General features: G+C 49.4%; 1 protein-coding gene across 1 annotated transcript in view; it reads left to right on the forward strand.

Moving 5' to 3' along the window:
* The window catches only part of LOC129380631 (chymotrypsinogen A-like), a 65,106-nt gene that overhangs the window by 15,000 nt on the left and 24,651 nt on the right, over window positions 1–25,455 (forward strand). The window contains exons 3-4 of the mRNA XM_055062231.2: window positions 11,922–11,995; window positions 23,722–23,828. Coding sequence (XP_054918206.1) covers window positions 11,922–11,995; window positions 23,722–23,828 — 181 coding nt within the window. The remainder of the gene's footprint in view (window positions 1–11,921; window positions 11,996–23,721; window positions 23,829–25,455) is intronic.

Consider the following 25,455-nt stretch of genomic DNA (forward strand, 5'->3'; position numbering starts at 1 on the left):
GTGTTAAGCCTCACTTCGCGTACTGGGACTCCTTGAGCAACCACTATAGCGACTCCTCCAGATGCGACTGACGCCTCTTCCCTATCTTTGCGAAAGATGCTATATCGACGCAGAGGTTGTTTATGGCAACCTTTCAAATGAGTTTCTTGCAAACACATAACAGAAGCCTCAGCATCCTCGAAAAGATCGTAAATGTCATCAATATTGGTTCTTAGACCACGGCAGTTCCACTGCACAATAGTAGCCATACTTGATGATGTGGATTATCAAGTACTTCACGAAGAGATTCTATGTAAGTGGTCACAAAGATGACTTATGTGAATGAGCAAGAAACTTGCTAAAATGTTTTGTAGGTCACTTCTCCTTAGCAGGAGGAATGACCGGAAGTCTACCCCCTTTGTGTTTTCCAGGGGGAATACCCGACTTCTTGGTTTGCCTACCAGATGTAGGCTCTTTTGTTTGATTCGTGTCCGGCGGACACACTTCCATCATATCATCGCCCTTTGGGCGTTCATCGTTGATGGTGCTTGGAGAAGGTGCCGTCTTCTTGGAAAGAAAGCGGTCCTTCAGCACCGGCGTTGAGACCTTCGTGGCATCTACCACGTGCTGACTGCCGTCAGCCTCAGCAGAAGCCTCTGGGCCTCTTGGGAGAGGGTTGCGACGAGCGTCTGTTATTTCACTGGGTGAGGAGGGCCGGAGAGCTGAAACCTTGTCCAGCAGCTCCACCTGGGTTCCAATTGACACCATCGGCGGCGCACGCCCTCTGTGCACAGCCTGTGCGTAAGTACCTCTATCGGCAAAAGCGACTCTCTTTTTGGCTTCAATGTATGATATGTTCTCCCGTACCTTCAATGCAATCACTTCTTTTTCTTTTTTCCACTGAGGACAAGATCTGGAAAATGCCGCGTGCTGACCCGCGCAATTTGCGCAGCACAGCTCGTTTGTGCACGTTTCATCACCGTGGTCTCCTTGACCGCATTTAGCACAGGTTGCTCTTCCGCGACATGACTGGGAGCCGTGCCCATATTTCTGACACCGAAAGCACCGGCGGGGATTGGGCAAATATGGTCTTACTCTAAGGTACAGGTAAGCAGCCTTAACGGCACTTGGAAGTGTTAAGGAGTTGAAGGTCAGCACAATGTGTTTGGTCGGAGTTTCAATGTTATTTTTTCTAAATTTAATTCGTCTTGCACATAGAACACCCTGATCTCTCAAGGCTTCTTCGATTTCCTCGTCTGTGCACTTAAGGAGTTCTGTATCTGAAATCACACCCTTCGCGTAGTTCAGTGTCCGATGTGGTGAGACAGACACACTGTTCTCACCGATCTTCTCAAGTTTCTTAATCTGCCTGCTATGCTCAGCCGTCATAACTTCGAGCAAGAGGTCTCCAGAATTCATTTTCTTGGCTTTGTAGGTCTCACCAATACACTCGTTAAGTGCTTTGGCGATGAGGAAGGGGGACATGTCTTGAATTTTTTGTTCAGTTTCAGACGTGATGACAAAAAATTTTGTGAAGCAATCACTAGGTTTATTGAAATTCATTACCTCGGTCCGGTGCCTTTTCGGCCTCCGATCAGGTTTTGTTGAAGAGGGGGTTCTGTCCATGAAATTACATATAAGTTCGGCAGCTAAGCTGGCCGCCCACCATGGAGCCCAACACGGGAGTGTTTTAAAACCACTAGCCATACATAACTGCTATAACCATATAACCATGACCAAGGAAGGCCACGCCCACATGGTTAACCCTAGCCGCCCGGAAACTTGGAAATGAAATGAAGTAAATAGGAGACAGGAAAGGTCAAAAGTGAAAGAGAAAGACAAAGATTTGAGTAGAGAGAGACAGGAAAAGGCGACTGCCGATTTCCCCCGGGTGGGTCAGTCCGGGGGTGCCGTCTACGTGAAGCCGAGGCCAAAGAGGTGTGTTGCCGCCGCCGGGGGGCCGTAAAGGTCCAAACACCCGGCATTGGCTCAACCCCCAGGATCCCCTTTTCCCCGGACACGGCTAAGCCGCGCACGGCTACACGCGGGAGGGTCCAACCCTCGTGTGCTCGGGTCCGTGGTGTCGCAACACACCAAACGCCTGCTGACGCAGACGCCCCTGCGGGGAGTGTTGAAAAGTGTAAGTAGTGTAACTTGCGTGTCATTGTGTAAGTTTTTCAGCATTTCATACATGATTCTGTCAGATCCCGGTGCAGAGCTCTTGCATGCGCTCAAGGCAGCTCTGAACTCTGCAATACTAAAAGGACGGTTGTATGGTTGATTTTGACGACATTTTCTGCTGAAAGGCTTACGTTCTTCTATTTGTTTGTATTTGAGGAAGGATTGTGAATAATTTGATGAACTTGACACGTTCTCAAAATACTCCCCAAGTGAGTCTGCCTGGTCTTGTAGTGTATCACCCTGTGTGTTTACCAGGGGGAGTGAATGTGTTTGCCGCCCTCTAATCCTATTAACTCTGTTCCAGGCTTTGGCCTCATCCCTAAACGTGTTAATACTCGATAAAAACTTGTGCCAGCTTTCTCTTCTGGCCTGTCGGCGGGTTCGCCTGCCTTTGGACTTTATTTTGTTAAAGTTTATAAGATTGTCTGCAGTGGGAGAAGCGCGTAGCAACGCCCACGCCTTGTTCTGATTCTTACGGGCGATCCTACATTCGCTGTTCCACCACGGTACACGTCGTTTGCATGCCAGACCACTCACTTCGGATATGCATTTTGATGCGGCATCTATTATGAATGATGTAAGATACTCTACAGCAGCATCAATTTCTAGAGAAGACATGTCGGCCCATGAGATGTTAGTGAGACTTCGAAATTTCTCCCAGTCGGCTGTGTCTATCTTCCACCTAGGAGCTTGCGGAGGATATTCGTTTTCTTTAGATGTCCTTATCAGTATGGGAAAGTGGTCGCTCCCGTAAGGATCCTTCGTAACTTCCCATTCAAGTTCGAGCAGTATAGACGGGGAAACTATACTAAGATCTATTGAAGAAAATGTTCTGTTTGCTTGAGAGTAATATGTGGGTTCCTTTTTATTCAGCAAGCACGCACCGGAAGAAAAGAGGAACTGTTCAATAAGACGACCTCGCGCGTCTGTACGAGAGTCGCCCCACAGGGAGCTGTGGGCATTGAAATCGCCAAGAAGAACATAAGGTTCTGGCAATTCGTCTATAAATGACTGAAATTCATGCTTGTTTAATTTGAAGTGTGGGGGTACATAAAGCGAGCAAATGGTGACGAGTTTATTTGAAAGAACAGCTCGAACCGCCACTGCTTCAAGGGGCGTTCGTAGCTGTAAACGTTGACAGGCTACGCTTTTTTGAATTATAATTGCAACACCGCCCGACGATGCGACAGCATCATCGCGATCCTTCCGAAAAGTAACATATTGTCGAAGAAAGTTTGTGTATTTTGATTTTAAGTGTGTTTCCTGTAAACACAGCACCTTTGGACTGTGTGTATGGATGAGTTCTTGCACATCATCAAGATTCCTAAGAAGACCTCTGACATTCCATTGAATGATTTGTGTATCCATATTTAAAGAAATATAGGTGCTGTGTTTACGGAAACGGAAGGGATGCCTTACATTACAGAGCCCTTTCGAGGCCCTGTAATAGGTGTTTTGTTCTTTCTGAAGCGTTCGAGCGAGTCTCGACGCTCCTTAGGCGTTTGGTGCGCCTTGGGGACAGGTGTAGTGTCCATTGCCTCCTGTGAGACGCCGGACAAGCGCTCTTGCGAGCGAGAAGTTTTCAGGGGGAGTCCCGCCTTGGAAGGCAAGACCCCTGCGCCCACCAGCCCGGAGGTCGATGGGGCTCCCTGAGGGATTTGGCTGCGCTGGCCGTTGCCAGCGCTGGAAGGGGTCTCGGAGGTTGGGGCAGCTTCGGCTGCGCCCACCTTCGGGGTCGTCTGTTGGGTTGGCGGAGCAGCGCTAGCTGCAACCACCGCGGGGGCAGATGGCGTAGCTGCCGACTCACTGCTTGTGGGTCGGACAGCCGCCGGAGGCCGTTGTGACGCTGCCCCCTGACGCGCCACGTCGGCAAATGCTTTCTTGGGCAGGTACGATACCCGCCTACGTGCCTCTTTGAATGAAATATTCTCTTTAACTTTGATCGTCACGATTTCTTTTTCCTTCTTCCAGGAGGGGCACGACCGCGAGTATGCGGCGTGCTCCCCATCACAGTTTACACAGTGGAGAGCATTCTCACAAGCTTCAGATGTGTGTTCGTGGGCACTACATTTAGCAAAAGTTTGGCGGCCTCGGCAGCTCTGCGAGCTGTGGCCGAAGCGCTGGCACTTGAAACAGCGGAGTGGGTTGGGCACGTATGGCCTAACGCGGAGCTTGATGTACCCGGCCTCGATTGACTCGGGCAGGACACTTGAACCAAAGGTGATTATTAAGTGCTTCGTTTGAATCTCTTTGCCATCTCGCCTTATCTTTATTCTTCTAACATTGATAACATTTTGCTCACTGAAGCCCTCCAGGAGCTCCGCCTCAGTCAGCTCAAGCAGATCATCATCGGAAACAACACCGCGGGTGGTGTTCATTGTACGGTGTGGCGTTACTGTTATGTGGGTCTCCCCGAATGACACTAGTTTCTGTAGTTGCTCATATTGCTTCTGGTCGCGGAGCTCCAAGAGGAGGTCACCGCTTGCCATTCTGGACACCTTGTAACCTGGTCCAAAAACATCAGTCAAGGACTTTGAGACAAGGAATGGTGATATGTTTTGCACTGCTTTGTTTCGCTTTTCAGAGTGAATGACGTGGAACCGGGGAAAATTCTGGATTTGGTGTCCGAAAAACTGAAAAACATCTTCGGTGCGCCCTCGTTTCGGAAGGCGATCAGGAAGTTTGGGGAAGGGAATTTCCATGAGAATATATAAGATTCGGCAACAGCGCCGACCGCCCACCACGGAGCCCAACGAGGGGACGCGGCAGAGCTTGTGTACAAGCCTGCACGACGCCAGCCGTACGCCATCACTATAACCCAATATGGTGTACCCAAGGTAGGATATCCACACAAGGTTAACCCTTGCCGCCGTGGAGAAAGGAAGTAAATGGAAGAGAGAAGAAGACAGGAAAGATGTAAAGTGAGAGAAAGACGAAGGTTTGAGAAGAGAGAGACAGGAAAAGGCGACTACCGATTTCCCCCGGGTGGGTCAGTCCGGGGGTGCCGTCTACGTGAAGCAGAGGCCAAAGAGGCGTGTTGCCTCCGCCGGGGGGCCTTAAAGGTCCGAACACCCGGCATCGGCTCAACCCCCAGGATCCCCCTTTCCCCGGACACGGCTAAGCCGCGCACGGGTACACGCGGGAGGGTCCAACCCTCGTGTGCTCGGGTCCGTGGTGTCGCAACACACCAAACGCCTGCTTGCGCAGACGCCCCTGCGGGGGTCGCTGAGTCTCTACGACCCGAATAAACGCACTTTACAATATATATATATATATATATATATATATATATATATATATATATAGATTGTGACACAGAAGATCGGCAGACTAAACAAAGCCCCATTGCCATAGCGTGGCTCATGAGTGAGTGAGTGAGTGAGTGAGTGAGTGAAGAAACTTTATGGCTGGTCCGGCGAGGACGCGAACTCGTCGCGGACCCCGGTAGTCCCACGTCGGGGCTGGCAGGTCTAGCCCACCGGCCCGCTCGCGGGCACGCCGGACAGCCAGGAGTTGCTTTTCTTGAGCGGGGCTACGCAGGAGCGAGTCCCACTACTCATTGATGAACTTGGGGTATGTCGGCCCGCACTTCCAGAGCATGTGCACTAGAGTGGAGGTCTGCCCGCAGGAGGGGCAGGCGTCGTCGCGATACACGTCCGGGTAAGCCTCGTGGAGAACGGACAGAGACGGATACGTGCTGGTCTGCAGATGTCTAAGCGAAACGGCTTGCGCCCTATTCGACTTGGGGTGAGGGGGTGGAAAGACCCTTCTAGACATGTAGAAGAATTTAATAATCTCGTTGCGAGTAGCGGGAGCGTCCCTGTGGCCGTAAGGAGGTGGGGAGTCGGTGCTTCTTGCATAAGAAGCGCGTTCGGTGAGGTCACGGGCAGCCTCGTCAGCAGACTCATTGAGGTTCGGGGTAGCACCCTCGACCGACCCTACGTGAGCGGGAAACCAGTGGATTGAGGGATGCGTGAGAGCATATCGACTCGAGCTGCTAAGAATACGAGCAGCTTGCTTGGCGATGCAACCCTTCTGAAAAGCCCTAAGTGCCGTTTTGGAATCGCTATATATCTCGGACCCACGACCTGCTAGCAGGGCGACGGCGATGGCGGCTTGCTCGGCGACTCAGGGCTCTGAAGTGCGAATGGAGGCGCTATTGGAAATCTTGCTATGGCGTGGTTCATACCCAGTTAGTTCACTGGCTGCGCCCTACCTACTCTTGCTGCGTTGGTCGCTCATTCTCTACGACCCGAATAAGCCCACTTTACAATTGGTGGAGCTCCTGGATACAACAGGAATTCTGGAAATTCGCAACCGGACACTGCAGCCTGTCTTCATTATGCCGGAAGAAGGACCACCACAACCACAACCCGCTGCCCTGGTGACTACCGTGGCCTGCCCCGGCCCGTGGCGTCAACACGACCCACCCTTTTTCAGCGGTACCGAAGAGAATGACGTAGAAGACTGGCTCGCTGACTACGACCGGGTGAGCATCTACAACCACTGGGACGACACCAAAAAACTAAATTACGTGTCGTTTTATTTGAGCGGTGTCGCCAGCATGTACCACCGCAACCATGAACGGGATCTCACGACATGGACGGCCTTCAAAACTTACATGACGAAGGTATTCGGGCGTCCCGCCGTTCGCCAGCTTCGCGCCGAGCAACGTTTGCGTGGTCGTGCACAATAGTGTGGGGATACATTTACCAGTTACATAGAAGACGTTGTCGACCTGTGTAACCAGGTTGACGTCACAATGGCTGATTCCGAGAAGATCCACCATATCTTAAAGGCATTGATGACGACGCTTTCCAGATGTTGGCGAAAAATCCGGCGACAGTCTCTGAACTCGTCAGTCTCTGTCAAAGCTTTGATGAACTCCTCAGACAACGCATAGCCACCTGCCAATCTCCTCCTCAGGCGACTTCAATGTCGAGCTTGGCTGTTGCCCCGGATAGCACGCCGCTGCCGCTACAGATCAAGGAGTTCGTCCGTGAAGAGGTGGCTCATCAGCTTTCTTTGATTCCACTTGCACATGGCCAGTCGAGTTCTCCCTTGGCGCCCGCTCTCCAATCTGTCATCAAGGAGCAGGTAGCCGACCACATTTCACCTTCTCTCCAGCAGGCTCCAATTGCCGCTCACCTGACGTACGCCGAAGTCGCTGCGAGGCCTGAACCACAGACCTGCAGTCCCATTCGCCCGTCTTTGCGCCCGCCCGTATCCGCTCCAGTGGGCCACTGGTGCAGTATGCACGACCTCAAGACCATTGGCGCAAGGAAGGCAATCGCCCGACTTTTTTTTATTCTGGCCGTGCTGGACATGTAGCACGTCACTGTCGCCTCCATACACCGAACGTCCCCAACAATGTGCGTCCATAAGCGCCACGTTTTCAACAACGCCACAACTATTCGGACACCTTTGAATCTGCTCCTGGCGTCGACACCGCATTCTCCGCCGCTCGCCGTTCACCTTCTCCTCGCCGGCAATACCTTTCCCCCATGCACCGGTGGTGGAGCCCTCTGCACTAGGAAAACTAAAAATCGCAGTTCAGGAGGTGAGAACTGCGGTGTCTGCGAAATATATAAGGCTTCACACTTGCCCGAAAAACGTTATTGAAGTCGCAATAGAAGGAACATTGATGCCAGCAAGTACCGATACCGGCACTGCACTTTCAGCGATAGATGCCCGTATTTGCCGCAAGATAGGCAAAGTGACGACGCCGCTTTCTGGACTGTCCCTTCGGACAGCCAACACGCAGCATGTTGAGCCATACGGCACCTGCACCGCTCGTGTCGTCATTCAGGAGGTTGGCTATATCATAGAATTCATCGTGTTGCCATCATGTTCACACGATGTCATTTTACGTTTGGACTTTCTATCCACACATCACGCGATCATTGACTGCGCCCGCGCCGAAATCGATCAAGCTGTTTCAGTTTTCGGGTGATATTATCACTGACCATAGGGACCCTTGTCGCAAAATCGCCGTTTCTGAAGATACCGTTCCACTTGCTTGGTCTGCCGCTCTTGTCAATATCTCTTGTGAATCTGTAGACGACGGCGCAGTACTGTTCGCTCCGTCTGAACTCTTAGTTCGCCGCCGTTCACTACCACTGCCGTTCCCCATCCTCGAGTTCGAAACTGGAGCCTCTCTCACGTGCGTGCAAATCCATCGGCCCAACCAATTACTTTACGCCGCCGTGAAAGCCTTGGAAGAGCAGAGCCCCTGGCCTCATCAATATTTGACACGACGGACGACTGCACTTATCTTGCCGCACTCGAGGCGTCGCCTCCTCAGTCACTGCCGCGTTCTTTTACGCTAGCTATTGCTAGTGACCTTACGACGAAGCAGCGCGATGAACTTCTTCACTTGTTTGAAGGCTTCTCTTCTTCTTTTGACTGCCAAACAACATCACTCGGCCGCACAACGACTGTTTCGCACACTATCGGCACTGGGAGCCATGCATGCACCCATTTGGCATCGTCCCTACCGAGTATCGGCGACCGAAAGACGTGTTATCAATGACCAAGTGAACATGCTGAAACGCGGTGTCATTCAGCCTTCTAGTAGTCCCTGGGCATCACCAGTCGTCAAAAAAAGACGGCACCATACGATTTTGCGTTGATAATCGAAGGCTTAACAAGATTACCCGAAAGGATGTATACCCGTTGCCACGTATCGACGACACCCTTGACTGTTTGCAAGGAGGGGAGTTTTTTCCTGCTTAGATCTCCGCTCTGGGTACTGGCAGGTGCCCATGGCTGACGCTGACTGTTCTAAAACCACGTTTGCAACGCCAGACGGCTTGAATGAATTCACTGTAATGCCGTTCGGTCTGTGCAACAAGGCCGTTACCTTTGAACGCATGATGGACGGCATCCTACGCGGCCTGAAGTGGTATACTTGTCTCTGCTACCTCGACGGTGTTGTCGTCTTTTCCCCTGATTTTCCGACCCATCTTCGCCGTTTACTTCAAGACTTGACCTGTCTCCGGAATGTTGGTCTCCAGCTTAACTTAAGAAAGTGCCTATTTGCAGCTCGAAAACTGACTATATTAGGACATGTTGTATCCAAAGACGGCATTCTTCCTGATCCTGCTAAACTTCGCGCCGTATCCGAATTCCCGAAGCCGACTAACTTAAAAGCACTACGCAGCTTCATTGGCATGTGCTCCTATTTTCCACATTTCGTTCGCAATTTTGCTACTGGGATCGCACCACTAAACCCACTCCTACAAGGCAACAATGAGCTTTCTACTTGGTCGAAAACCTCCAATGACGCCTTTACGACTCTTCGCCGCCTACTCACGTCTCCGCCGATCTTGCGCCATTTTTATCCAAGCGCACCTACAGAACTTCACACTGACGCCAGTGGTGTAGGCCTTGGTGCCGTGCTCGCACAATGTTAACACTAATGCCGAATAGGTGGTCGCTTATGCCAGCCGTGCCCTCGCAAAACCTGTGGCCAATTACTCAGTAACAGAAAAAGTGTCTTACTATCGTATGGGCTTTTCAAAAATTTCGCCCATATCTCTACGGTCGACCCTTTGACGTGGTGACGGATCATCACGCTCTGTGCTGGTTGTCTAACCTCAAAGACCCATCGGGGCACCTCGTTCGGTGGGCCCTGCGAATCCAGGAATATGATGTCCGTGTCGTCTATTGCTCTGGACGCAGAAAAGCTGACCCCGATGCCCTCTCGCGCTTCCCAGTTACTTCAGACAGCAGTAATTCTACCTACAGACATGATATCTCACCACTTGACATCCTGGACATGGCATCGGAGCAACGAAAAGACTCATGGATCGTCATGATATTAGACTTTTTTATCAAATCCTCCGGCAGATTCGGCACCTCGAGAGTTAAGCCGACAGGCGCAGCATTTCACCATCCGCGACGGACTTTTATACCGCCGAAACTACCACAACGACGGCCGCACATGGCTCTTAGTAGTGCCCCACCACCTTCGACAAGATTTATGCTCCGCTTTTCACTCTGACCCGCAGGGTGGTCACGGCGGAGTGTCAAAAACCTACACACTGCTTCGCCTACAATATTATTGGCGAGGGATGTACAACTTCGTCCACGAATACGTACGCTCCTGCATCGCCTCCCAACGCCGCAGATGTGTCCCGCATTTCTCCACCGCACCTCTCCAGCCGCTTCCCTGCCCAGCTCAGCCATTCGACCGAGTCGGCATTGATTTATATGGGCATCTTACATCTACTGGCGCTGGCAACCGATGGATTGTTCTCGCCGTCGATCATTTGACACGATATGCTGAAACCGCCGCCTTGCCTGCCACATCAGCAAAAGACGTCGCCTCATTCATTCTCAACAACTTCGTTCTCCGCCATGGCGCACCTCATGAACTGCTGAGCGATCGGGCCAAGTATTCCTCTCAGACATCCTGCAGTCAATCCTATCGGAATGCGAAATCATTCACCGCACTGCTACTGCTTATCATCCACAAACCTATGGCTTAACAGAACAATTCAACATAACTCTTGGTGACATGCTATCAATGTATATTGCGCCCGACCACTCCAACTGGGATCTTGTACTTCCATTCGTCACATACGCCTATAACACAGCCTCTCAAGCAACTACCAGATTCTGACCATTCTTTCTCCTTTACGGCCACCATCCCCCCAGCACCATTAATACGGTTCTCCTGTACCGGCCGGACCCTGCTAAATGCTCACCTGTTTCGGCGGTTTATCAGCACGCCGAGAAATGCCAACAACTGGCCCGTTCTTTGACGTCTGCTCACCAGTGCCGTTCAAAAGAGCGCCATGACCTCAGCCCACCCCCTCACCCCTTCCCTGTCGACTCACGCCTGTGGCTTTGAGTGCCGCCTGTTGCAGCTCCTGGCCTTTTGTCCAAGCTCCTCCCGAAGTACAAGGGGCCCTACCACGTGGTTGCGCAACCATCACCAGTCAATTACGCGGTCGAACCCGTATCACCATCTCGCGATCTGCGTCTTCGGGGGTGAGAGAACTGTGCACATTGACCGGCTCAAGCCGTATTACGATCCGCTCACCTCTTCCTAGCTCGCCAGGATGGCTACTCTTCAATTCCGGGGGTGATTGTGACGAAGAAGATTGGCAGAGTAAAAAAATCCCCGTTGCCATCGCGTGGCTCATACACAGTTTGCTCTCTGGCTGCGCCCTACCTGCCGTTGCTGCGTTGGTCGCGGCTTCTCTACGACCGGAAAAACCCCCTTTACAACATAAATAAATAAATAAATAAATAAATAAATAAATAAATAAATAAATATTTTTGCTATGTTTCTAAGCGTAGTTTTTTGCCTCTTCCCACCCCTTTGCGGGTACTGGCTGCAATAGCTGCTACCTACTTTGGGCTGGCTGCTGTTTTTCGCGACTGGCCGGTCCTGGATATAGTGCAAACCGGCACTTGATTCATTCAATCGTAGGGTTTAACATGCCGAAACAGCTCTGGAGCTAAGAGATGCCGCTGTGCAGGGCTCCTAAATAATTTTGGCAACCTGGGTTTGTTCAGCGTATACCGAAATCTAAGCAAACAAAACAAATTACACGTGCGTTCTTGCATTTCACTTTATCTAATAGTCAAAAGATAATTTGGCAATTTTCACTAACTAGTGTGTTATTTAGCATGTTTCGCGCGGCCTCTAACGTTCGCCATCATTAACATAACGGTTCATGAGAAGCCATACTTCTATCTCGAAAAAGTTGCTATACTTAGTCTTCGAATACGTTATATGAGTATTGCAGGTTGTGGCGAATTGGGGTCAAAAGGAAGGATATACAACGGCAAGCCAACCTCCAAGGAGAACATGCCGTGGATAGTAAGTGAAATTTCTGTTCTTTATTATCGTTCCTATTCTTGAGATTTAACCAAGCACACGCACTTGCACGGAAGGTTAAAGCAGGTAAACATGCTCTGAGGCAAAAAAAAAGAAAGAAATATCAAAATAAGCTGCGAACGATTGTGCTCGTTGTGTTTGCTTTTAATGCAAATGACAAATGCTGAAGAAAACAGCGTACTACGTAATGGTGGCAATGTAGCTGCGAAATTAGTTCTGCGGAATCCCGCAAGGTGGATGAAAGTTCATGAAAGGAAAAAAGAATTGTTCTCCATCTGACTGTAGCGCGAAGCTACAGATACAAATGAAAGCTATACAAAGGAAACCTATAGATTTCCGTGAAAAAAGCTTCACAGCTGAAGAAAAATTCGCTTGGTCTGAGGTTCGAACCCGGGACCAACACCTTCCCGGGCGGTCGCTCTACCATCTGAGCTATCCGGGAGGCTAGCAGACCGCAGAGAGAGGGTAAATTAATTGAAATCTTGAAGCAGTAGGGCACTGACCTTGACACATCAGTTCTGTGGAGCCACGGAATAGAAAAGCTCATGAAACGGGCGAGAATGGTCATCCACCTGACTGTAGCACGAAGCTACAAAGGAAACCAACACAGGTTGCTCAGTGACCTGCGAGCTTCCTCCTGCAGTCAGGTGGATGCCATTTCTTTCCCTTTCATAGAAACGTAGCTGTATTGAAATTGTGAAATATACAAAAAAGCTCTATATAATAAAGTCATATCGTTATTTACATCACGTCTGGCTTAAATGAAGCCCTTACAACGGCCCGCGTAACCACCTGACTAGCCGGGCGTTATTTAGGTTTTCATTCACACTTTTCACCTGACCTACCATGGCTTTCGACGCACCATGAACCGAAATGTAGCAAAAAAGAGAAGAAAAGATGTAAAAGTCCGGGTATTAAGTGTCGCATAATACCCTTCTTATACCCCTTGTGCATTAAATTGCCCTTTGATTTCAATCCGGCTTCAGAAATATCTCCGGAGCAACGACGTTAAATATTCGCACCGGATGTGAAGTCAGATGCATGCATTGCTGTACGGAAGTGACTTAGTGAAGTTCATGCCATCGGATTTCAAGGAAAGTGACGTGAATGTCATCTAGGCTGTTCTGATTTGATGTTCTGTTCTGTGATCTGACTGTTCTGATCTAGACTGTTCGTGAATGTGATCAAGACCGTGGCTACGGAAGGCGCAACGCTCCTGTCGAATGCGTTGAGAATGCTGCGAAATACGACGGGAACTTCGAGGATGCAGGCTGAACATGCCAGCCCATCAGCAAATGTGACATATTAGAAAAGTAAACGATAAACGCGGAGGCGGTTGCTTTGTCAACTTTCATGGAGAATTTAGTGTCAGCATCTCGCCGCCATGTTTAGACAAAGTAGTGTTTGCCCTGTAAATGTGCCACAAGGCAATTCCTAAGACACTCATGAATTTACTTGGCCGTAAGCCCCCACAAAAAGACTCAACGAAGCAATAGTCGCAGTCAATATTTAAGGAACGTATCTATTTAGTGCTAAAAATAACATGAATTTACTCGATTCTAGGGCGCAATTTTATAAACAATTTCACAAGAATGTGACATGCACGTTAGAACCAAGTACCAAACAAAAATTGCAGCAGTAAGAGCCGAAATTCGCCCCCCCCCGCTCCCCCGACCTCCTAATCTCAAATTCAAATTTCCAATCTCGACGATCTAGCTTCTCAGTACTGGGGGGGGGGGGGGGGTTGTCATATGTTTATCATGCCCTTAAAAATTGCGATCTTTCAATGCAAGCCATCTTTTTACAAAGATGTTCATCGCATTTTTTTACTTTTATCCGTGAGAAATCTGGTGAGCATTAGAATAAGGTTATAACTGTACACACGAACGATCAACAACGGTACAATAAAACTGGAGCCAACGTTTTGACAAGGTGACTTTTCTTTGTCAGCGCAACAACAGCCACTTAGACAGGATTTATATGTCAAGCTAATGATCGGTGGTCGGCAAAACAGAAAGTGACTTGCGTTGTGCCACTAAATATGGCTCGCTGAAACACATTAATCCCTTTATTCGTATTTCTCCCAAATTCGCGGTGTCAAGGGGAACTACCAATATTATTAGAAGTGAAAGGTTTGTACTAAAGCGATTATCGAACGAAAGCAGGTTCCGCAGTCTTGAGCCACTATAGCACTCATACAGGGTATATACGTAGATTTTTCTATTTGCTAACGGATTCCATGAAAAATCAAACTGCCGCTTTTTTGACAGCTCTAAGAATTTCATTTATGTTGCCTCTAACATCCTGTTTGTTCAGGTGGGTTGATTCAGAATTATTTCTTATCGTCGTCTGACTTACAATGCATAAAAAAATCACGACACCTTCTCATTGCTGGAGTCGCTAAACCGTAGGTTGGCAGAATGAACGGAACTGACTTATGCTGACTCAAAATATATATTCTTTTGCTTAGGCGTCACTCGCACTCCGACACAACAAAGTGCTACTCAACCGGCACTTATTCCCGCTGAGACTCATCAGACGTTTACTAAACTGAGCGCACTCGGGCTGAGGCACGCTAAAAGTACACTAAGCCAGGTTCACTCGTACCAGAATCAGACACAAGCAGGCCTATTGAAACCCAGGAGCTTTCACTCGGGCTCACTGAGATTCACATAATTACGGATGAATTCATCCTAACGGAAACATGGGATCAGACTCCTTTGAAATTCGTGGAGTTGTCCACTTACTCATATGATTAGAACTCACAGGCTTACATCTCGAGCCTATTGCCAGCCCACTAAAATGATCGCAGAAGCAGAGCTCTCTTCAAAATCATGTTGACACTGACGACTACAGACATGCACTGCCACGCATCGACTTGCCCGGCCTTCTGCTCGCACTCACACGTACTCGTTCTGGCTCATAATAACGTCCATTCACACTCACTAGCGCTCAGTAATAATCAAACCAGGGTGTCAAATTAAAAAGAAAAATATCCGACGACACCTAAGCACTTATGAGTTGTCAATGTAAAAACACTAATGTCCGATTGAACGCCGCTGATACCCTCTCCTCTCACACAACACCTGGCGAGCTATAGCGCCATAGCAGGTGTTCCCTTTCGAACGCTCTGCCAGGCTCTGCTCCGTCGCGGAGTTAATTAAAAATTAAAATTAAATTATGGGGTTTAACGTGCCAAAACCACTTTCTGATTATGAGGCACGCCGTAGGGGAGGACTCCGGAAATTTCGACCACCTGGGGATCCTTAACGTGCACCTAAATCTAAGTACACGGGTGTTTTCGCATTTCGCCCCCATCGAAATGCGGCCGCCATGGCCGGGATTCGATCCCGCGACCTCGTGCTCAGCAGCCCAACACCATAGCCACTGAGCAACCACGGCGGGTCCGTCGCGGAGTGTTGAGAGCCAGAGCGAGGATGACGTGGCGTCAAGGCGAACCTCTTTTTCCTCAAACTACACCTGGCGAGCTATAGCGCCGTAGCAGGTGTTCCCTTTCGACGGCTCTGCCAGGCTCGGCTCCGTCGAGGAGTTTTGAGAGTCAGAGCGAGGATGACGTGACATCAAGGCGATCCCCTGTCCACTCAAACTACACCTGGCGAGCTATAGCGCCGTAGCAGGTGTTCCCTTTCGGCCGTTCTGCTAGGCTCTACTCCGTCGAGGAGTGTTAAGTCAGTGCGAGGATGAAGTGGCGTCAAGGCGATCCCCTGTCCACTTAAACTACACCTGGGGAGCTATAGCGCAGTAGCAGGTGTTCCGCGAGACGCTCCCGGACACTCCCGGACATTCCCCCTCGCTCCGACGACCACGGCGCTCGCTACAGCCCTCGATGTGAGAGGCCTTTTTTGACGCCTAAGCCTAGCTGCTTGTTAACCTTCTCCCACGACAGCGCTCTTGAGCGTAGCCCTTTTTAGGGCTCCCAGGTGAGAAGGTATGCACCTGTAGCCGGCCGTTTCGGCCCTTGGTTGGACCCTGATATGGATGACACCCAGGACACAGTTCCCGGGTTTCGTGTCGGCACGCCACAGCCTCGCTCGCAAGCACTGGACTTGCTCTTTTGGAGGCCCGCCGTATGCTAGGTTCGGAAGGAATGCCATAGCGCCTGTCACCGACAACCCGTAAGAACGCCGGCCGCAAGAAGGCCAACCGCCACGCACGTGTCAACCGCCATCGGCGAGAGGCCGCCAACACCACTTCCGCCGCTGCATCTTTCGCCGATATGGAAAGCGACAGCAATGCCTCAGCGCCTACGTCTCAGAGTAGCAGCACAATCTCTTCCTCGCCGGCCACCAGCTCTGACAGCACGGAGTCGTCGCCATCGCTCAGCGCCTCGTGTAGCGGGTCACCGACCTCTAAACCCACGAGGACTGAACGCTCGTCGTCGTCTGCATCATTGCCTGGCTCACCGCTGACTCGCGTTGACAACGAAACTACGACCGCTGCCGCGACGGAAAGCAGCTCACTGCCATCGCTCGAAGCTCCGCAACATGGCGAACAAGAAGCGAACGACCCTTGCCGGCGCCATGACAGCCAGCCGGCGTCACCTTCCCCAGCCCTCCACGTGGCAGCGGTTGCCGAGCATTCGCAGAACGGGCAAGCTCCTCAAGCAGGCGCCGACAAGTCGAACGGGGAACAAAAGCCCCCACTGGCCAAGCCACCCACTCGACTGCGCCCGACAGAGCGAGAGAGAGAGGGCCAGTCTCCCTCTCCAATGACTCACGCCGGGGCCGCACCTGCGACAAGCTCTCAATGTACGAGCAACGACGGCGCCGAAGGGAAAAAGGCAACACGGGAAAAGGAATGCACTCCTCATCCAACCAAGCTAGTTCGGCGCGCCCGCGCCCCAGCTGTGTTCTCGGGCCGCTCCAGCCGCTCGCTACGCAAAAAAGCCAGCAGCAGCAGCCCCACACCGAGCCTGTACGTCGCCCAGCAGTGATCTCCGCCTTGGATTCAAATGAGCAGGCTACTTAACACAGTGCTAATCCCACCTCACTACCCAAGAGGGCCGGGAAAAGGAGGCCGCGCTACAGGCCTCTCGAGATGATCACACATACGCCCACGGTCGACGGCCCAGCTCCAGGAGAACGCGCTGACACGGTGCTGTTTCGTCCCCAATCTAAGAAAGGCAACTTCCTGAGACTGACGCAAGAAACGATCGCCGCACAGCTCTCAGCTATTCGAGGAGCACACCGCGCGCGGGTGAACTTTCGACGGAATGATGTCGCCGTCGACGCGCTTCCGGGGGCAGAATTGTCACATCTCCTACAAGTCCGCACCGTCGGCGATGTGCCAGTGAGGGTGAAATCTCTCACAAAAAACACCTGCGCTGGCACCATCTTCGGTGTCGACCGTTCGTTCGACGCGGACACAATAACAGACCACCTTGAAGCCCCCGTGACCGTCCTCTGATGCAAACGCAGGGGCCACAACATAGCGGTGCGATTCGCCGGCAACGCCGTTCCGGCCGAAGTGCTTCTCTTCAAGCAGCGTCACACGGTTCGTCCCAGACTCCCGCGGCCACTCCAATACGATCGATGCGGCTTGTTTGGTCACGCCGGCGCAACATGTTCGCGCGACGCCCACTGCCTCCGTTGCAGAGAGTCGCACGCCACCGCCGACTGCACCGCGCAGAGGCCGCGCTGCATTAACTGCAGCGGGAATCACGCAGCCTTGGAGCCGCTACAGACGGACCGACAGATTCCTGCAGTTGGGTATTCACAATACCCTGGAATAAATTGGAGAAGCACAATAAATGGCACAGATTCTCAGGCTGTCTCGCACCAAGGCGGGCAGACGACTCCTAACAGAGATGGGCGTCTCCCCGGTCACTGTCGAAGACGCCTACTATGGCCTTCCGAAACAGCAGAAAGATAACATCATCATATCACCCGCCCCACGCAATACGCATCCCCTGCGCAACGTAGAAAGAAGGAAGGCCAGGGTGGTGGCGCTCCTACGCCACGCGACAGAGCTCCCTGGCGGCAGCTGCTTCGTTGACGCGGCCCAGTATGGCAACAGCAATGATTTCCCGGAAGTGTCGATCAACCACAGGGATTCGACCATTAACGCCGCTTCGGTACGAAGCACGTCGTCGCGTTCGGCCGAGCAAGTGGCCATTGCCTTGGCCCTCTTGGACAATAAACATGCCAATATCTTCACCAACTCTAGGGCAGCCATCCGCGCCTTCAGCGTTGGCGCCGTGTGTAAGGAAGACTGTCGCATCCTCGACGGCAAAAGCATCGCCAAATCAATGAGGACAAGTGGCTCCATGCTATCAAGAGCTCCGATGCCGGGGCGCAACTATGGGCTGTCCAGAGGGCCCAGGAGGCGGCGGTCAGGCATGGCCTGACTGTCCCAACGTGGGAGGGGCCCGCAGCGCACTGAGTCGCATACCTTAGGACCTTCATTAAAGTTTTGCATCCATCCAACCATGCTAAAGCGTCGGGTTGCTGTCCTTCAGGAAGCATGGTGACGTGAGCTCGACACCGTCCAGCATCATTAAGGATTTGTCTGGTCGTTGTACGCATAGCGGCCCATTCCCATTGGCACATGCCTATTAATGCAAGTTGGCGGGAAAGACAGCACCCACCTACTGGTGATCCAAATTGGCACAAAAGATGTTCATTGAAGAGAACGCACAGACCGAGTGGCACATACCCAGTGATCCAAGGTGGCGTCGAAATGTCTTATTATAGAGCGGCACCAACACAATCACGCGTCTACATTGACCCATGTAGGCGTGAAAGTGGTTCGTCGAAGAGCGGCACATATGCACACATTACCACATGATCCTTTAGAAAAGTTGGTCCGATGGCTGGTTTTTAACTGTGTTCCCTCAGCACAGCAGCACTATAAGCTACCCATTTTGCGATGAACTACTCAGTAAACCAGATAGGCGGGTAAGCGGTTAGAGACAAACATACATAGCCCCCGGGAAGTACGCGAATCACGCTCAGAATGATAATGCAATAAAATCCAAAAAGTAAAGCAACACTAATAAATTAGTGAAGGTTCACTCGATTGTGTAAGCTTTTGCTCACACTATGCGACTTGCTCGCGAAGATTGCAGCATGAGAGAAGTTGCACGTTCCGTGAATTCAGCGTGAAAACCCCAAATAACAAGATGCCCAACCTAACTATAATACACCAGAGCAGTGCTGCAAAGCCGAAAATACTGAACGACGCAGGTCCGGCGCGCCTCACAACTTCGAAAGAAAGCACTGGACACCGAGAATTTCAAGGTCCGCCGTTGTCTCACAGGTGGAACAGGAGTGCCAACCCCAATTCAAATTTGCTCAAGTGTAGACGCGCATGTAGAACGGCCAGTGCGCACCCATTACATCGACATCAGTCCCAGTGTAAGCGAGTGCCCCATCCGCACTAAGCAACAGCCCCGAAGTCATGTTTAAGTAGGATGCGGGTGTGGTACGGAAAAGGAAGATTGAGCCAGCGCTGAAAACAAATAACTGAATAGATGCCACTCGGCATTGGGCGTTGATATCGCCTGCTTCTCACGACGGCGCCCGAGCCATAGGTTCTGGCCTTATGTGACCATCATCCGAACGCGGTAGGGGAAAGCGGAAGCTACGTTCTGATGGCATCGAATGCTTCGCACTCTCCTGCGAAGCTTCCGACATTTCCCTTCCAAACTCCCTGTATCGTGCAGCAGAGGCGTGACGAGCGGACACAGCTTTAGGAAGGAAATGGGAAGCACGCGACATATAGGAAGTGGATATATGGCGCCGTACATCTAGACTGAACGGCGGTGGTGCTTGATTCGCCCGTCCGGCTACGGCTTTGGACTGGCACTACGCAGGGGTGTATGTGTTGAATGTGCGTGTGCGCGTGAGGGAAAGAGGAAGTGCGATTACCTTAGGATTCAACGTAGATCTAAGTGTAGCGTTTCCAACAACACAGCGCCCATGTGATTCCATGCAAGGTTCTCTTTTGTCGTCTGTATACAATCGTTCGAAGCATTCTTCTCAGCGGGACTCACTAAGCCCAGAACTCACGGGTCAGTTTGAGTCTGATTGAGTCGACTCATGAGTGAGTTTTGCCGTCCCACGGGCTAATAGACGATGTCTGAAAAGTAATACGACGTGCCAGTATTTCTTAAAGTAAGCTACAGGTGCCTTCTAAATACCTGAAAATTAGTTAATCGCAGAAATAAGACAATAACAAGCACCCAACACCAAGAAGAAAAGGCAAGCAGGTGGTTAACCATGGTCAGGCTCGGTTGGCTACCCTACTCGTGAGGAGATAAGGTGAGAAGGAGAGTCGGTGTGCGCACGCCCGCCCATGAATATTCACCCACGTACAGTCACAAGCGGTCGACAACCCATTGGCATTCAAGACGCGCGTTAACGTCTTGTTGGTATCTTGAATCCGCACCTGATTGCTTCGGCCAAGGTCCCACCATATTTCTGCTTGCGATAAGGGTCTATCGTCTGAACGGTTACACGTACGCAGATCACGTCGTTTAGAGTGGAAGCGTGGACAGTGGACACAGAGTTTGCTGTATATTTTCTTCACACCCGCAAGGACGGCATGCGGCGCTTTTAGTCGTTAGGACATGTGACCGAAACTTAAGATTAGGAGAGAATAGTGATGCTGGACAGGTTGTGTAAATGTGGTGAACCCTGCTCAGTCTGAAACCCTTTCACTAACAAGCATATGTTTCAGATCATTAGAGAATATCATCTAGTCTATCATAATAAAATTTCTAAGAAAACACGATTTCTTCTTTAGCAATAAGCATGGTTTCCTTCGTGCTAGTTTTTGGGAAACTGAACTGTTTGAATCGGTACCTGATCTGCACGAGTTGATCCATGATGCAGTAAATTAATATAACGCTATGTTCATTCATTTTGTAAATGTATTTAAGATTCCGTACATTCGATTATTAATGAAGCTAACCAGTGTTAAGAAAAATAGCACTATTATTTATTTATTTACTTATTTATTTATTCATACTGCCGATCCCATCAGGGATCATAGCAGGAAGGGTATACATAGTTATCTTGCAATGTAACAATAATAATTAGCGCAATCTTAGGATTACACATAATAGACATGCAATTAGCAAAGGTAAACAATATAGTAGGAAGAAAAATAACGTAATACATTGCAATAATGTTACGAAAAAATCAAGAGGTATTTAAAAAGGTAGAAAATTTACAAAGGTGAAGAAAATGGTAGGCATTAATTACACAATAACACAAAGAAGTAAATTTAAGAGTAACATGGGGTAATGAGGAAGTCTGTCAAATACCAATGGTGGTAGGCAATAAATACAAAAGGAAAAGCAGTAAACAATTTTCATAAATAAACAATAGTACTGAGTAATGGCAAGCAATACAAATTATAAAAGTGAGGTATACACAAGAGGTATTAATCCATAAGATACGTTTAGGGTGTCGTTAAAGAAATTGTGATTATGTACACAATATAATAAAATAATATGGCACAGAAATAAATTGTGAACACAGGTACGTCATAAGTGTGAAGCACGCAATTCATATCAATGGATAATAATTTTTGACCAACCGAGGGCAATCAGTCTATGTGAACTGGTGCTCATCTTCACTTTTGCATGTAAAATCCGGCGTACCGCAGGGCTCAGGACTGAGTCCAACCTTATTTCTAATCTATTACAACAACGTAGGAAACGCACTAACGTACCATCACGTTATGGGCAGACGACTGTTTTATGTGCTGATTAATTGTTGACATCGATTATTACTCATTATGTTTAGACCTCGACAACCACGCACTTTGGGGTCGCTAGTGGCAAATGCAAATTAGCTCTTCAAAAACTAAAGCCATGACGTTCATGAGAGCACAAAACCTCGGACAGAGCTGCCAATTGAAGGAATCCATGTTCAGAAGGAATCCACATTTAAATATCTCGGAGTTCATTTATCGTTTGATTTTCCTTGCAACAAAGAAGCTAATACCAAAACCGGTAAGGCATCTGAAACATTCGGCTTCATGACACGCAACTTGACCAACTCAGCTACTTATCTATTAGCATAAACTGCGCTTCTTCGGTCTAAGGTAGAATACGCCTCCATCATTTCAAATCCGCATCAAACGTATCTGGTCGATAAACTCAAAGCAATACACAATAAAGCAGCAAGATTTATCCCGAAGAAATACTAGCGCAACTACAGCGTTACACACATCAAGGAATCGCTTTCATTGGTCGCCCTTCATAACCGCACATAGCAATGGCTCTGCTGTCCCATTTTCATGCGCTTCATTAAAGTAAATCCCTGTTCCTCGAATCTCACACCAACACAGTTCATTGTATTTTTCAGCGTTTTGATCACCCGTGTAATGTAAAATCCGTTTTTTTTTTGCGCGCACTAATCTGTATCGTCATTCACAACTACTCTTTGCAAAGTAGCATTTCATTAAATTATCAAAGGGCATTGTATCTGTCACTAATCATGATGCTATTGTTAACGAGTCGAAGCTGTGCCGAAATCCTAAATGTGTGATTATGTTAGCGTTCATGTTTACTTGCATATTGTCTTATTTCCTGTGTATAGTTTGCACTGTACCCAACTAATGTTCTTTTTTTGCACGCTAGTTATTGTAATCGACTCCCCCCTCCAAGGTAATGCCCGAATGACCTTTCTGGGTATATTAATAAATAAATATGAATAAATAGAGATCGTGATCGGTAGCTTATCAAAGTGACAAAACGGAGGTCTAAAGGAGGAATACGCTGTGGAAGGCAGTCGAGAATGAAGCGGCATGTTGAGAAGACGAATTTTGCCGCAACATGATACGTCCGGCTGACCAAAGACCAAAGTAACCGGAAGTCGCTTGGGCAGGCCTTAGTATTGCCGTGGGGGCACACGCAGTCTTAGAATGAGGACGTCTGTAAAGCACAAGGCACACCACATCGTTGACCGCACAGTCTCCAGATTGTCTTCGATTCGGATGTAGCCCGTTACACGGAAGCTCTACACTCTTAAACAAGATTGCACCCTTTGCGTCTTATCTTGCCACACAATACTCGTCATCTGTCATGTCCACAGTTCGCTTCTTTAACGCTGCGAGCCCGGTATTTCCAAGTCACGAACGCCATGTGCATTATCAGCATGACAGAGCATTCTCGACAGGAAAGTAGTGAGCGCCGAGGTTTCAAGAAAGGAAACGCACGCAAGGGAGATGACGATTATCATTGTGGGACAAATATACACCCCAAAGGGTGCAGCCGTTTTAAACTCTAAAAACCGTTGCATCCTTTGGGGTGTATATTTGCCACACAGCAACAATCGTCATCTGTCTTGTCCGCATTTCCTTCCTTTAATGCTGCGAGCCCGGTACTTCCAAGTCACGAACGACATGAGCATTATCAGCATTACAGAACACTCTCAACAGCAAAGTAACGAGCGCTGCGTTTTCAACGAAGGAAATGCGGGAAAGACAGATGACGAATATTCTTATGTGGTAAATACACACCTCAAAGGGTGTATACTTTTTTTAGAGTGTAAGAGAGTGAAGTCGTTTAGCGCGTCAGATACTCTCGAACTTCTCACAGATGTTCGGTGGCCAGTTTCATGTTCATCGCTGTTTTATTGTGGCACGCACTACCTTAAAACTAAAGCATGCTCGAAAAATGATTTTCCTTTATGTGGTATTACCCTAAAAATGCATGTCGCCTTTTTTTCCCCTAGGTTCAACTTCGTATCATTTATGATCTTTCGTCGGGTCGTGAATTCTCATGTGGCGGGAGCATCATTACAAGGAACCTTATTCTGACTGCGGCGCACTGCTTGTTTAAGTGAGTCCTCTAAAACGATTCTGCACTTGATAGAAACAGAAACCGGGCCGAGTTATTAGCTTAACGTCTTCGAAGACGAAGTACAAACAGGCTATGTCTACAAGGAATGAGAGAACACGAGCGCTGATTCCCGACTGAATGTTTAAATGCGGAGACGAGATTATACGGCACACAAATTAAATCACGTGGTACACGCCAGATATGCAAGGTGTATCAGAAAATTATGCCACCTAGAAATTTTACTTCTTCAGTATGCAAGCTGATAAATGTCTCGACTTTATCGCGGTTTATTTCTTGTTCTTTCTATAAATTCGGAACAGAATTTCAGTTTCATCTAACACAGTTCGATTCCGAAATAAAAAAAGCAAATAAACTGCCAGGTAGCTGAGGCATATAATATGTACAAACATTCTGCGTCACGTGTAAGTTAAGCTTCTAAACTATGCGCTTGTGCATTATTTTCTCGCACTCAAAAAAGTTTCGCACTGGATTCCTTGGGCCTTTATGCTTAGTTTCGCGATATGGATGGCCACTGAGCCTCTTGACTGCTCACTTTTTTTTGGCTAGCAATAAAAAAAAAACATCCTAGGAAGGCGACCCCAGGAAGGTAAGCAAGCGTAGAGAAGAGCCATGGGAAAGGTAGCCTAGAAGCATTTGCTTGCTCTCTTGATGTCGCATACCTTGTGGCAATAACAATATTGTTACGAAGAGTTGCGAAGAAATGGTTTTATATACAAGAGATGGACGATGATCGTAGCGGGATCGTAGCGCAGCCCGGCCTCTCCAACTCCTCGTTGTCTACGTCTTCTCTTCTCCCTTCTTGTCCGCGCATTTCATATCCGTTACATTTCCCCGCAAGCAGACGAAGCCCGTGGGGCGAGTCAGGATGGACAAGCAGGGTAGAAAGGCTTCAGGCGAGCAATATGAGTCAGCTGAGTTCTACTTGATCGCGGACCACTACACAGGAGGCGAGCTATGACGTAAGTGAGTTTGCTCTGGCGGTCCACGACTACAAATGGGCCTGAATATTGTGACAAGAACTTTTGGCACAATCCACGCTTGCGTTGCGGTGTCCAAAGAAGGACCAAATCACCTTTTTCGAACGCTACTTGTACGTGACGGTCGTCGTATCGCTCTTTCGAACGACGTTGCGAGGCCAGACTACGAAGATGAGCTATTCGACGGGCTTCTTCGGCGAGACACAATGTCTTCGATACAGAATGGTCACTGTGCAGTACGAAGGGTAAGAAAATGTCCAGAGGGCTTCGCGGTAACCTTGCATACAGGAGATGAAATGGCCTATAGTTCGTGGTTTCGTGTTTCGCCGTGTTGTATGCGTAAGTGATGAATGGAAGCACGTCGTCTCAGTTCTTATGATTGGAGGAGACGTACATGGCAAGCATGTTGGTCAGCGTTCTGTTCGTCCTTTCTACGAGGCCATTGGTCTGTGGATGATACAGCGTGGAATGACGGAACTGTGAAGTGCACAAACGAAGTAACTATTCAATGGCATCAGCAGTGAACTGGCGACCACGGTCGCTGATAATGACACGTGGTGGGCCATGACGAAGGACCACGGAACGCAGCAGGAAGACCGCCACGCAAGCAGCGGTGGAAGACGGTATGG

Source organism: Dermacentor andersoni, chromosome 10, assembly GCF_023375885.2.
Source record: "Dermacentor andersoni chromosome 10, qqDerAnde1_hic_scaffold, whole genome shotgun sequence".
Lineage (NCBI taxonomy): Eukaryota > Metazoa > Arthropoda > Arachnida > Ixodida > Ixodidae > Dermacentor > Dermacentor andersoni.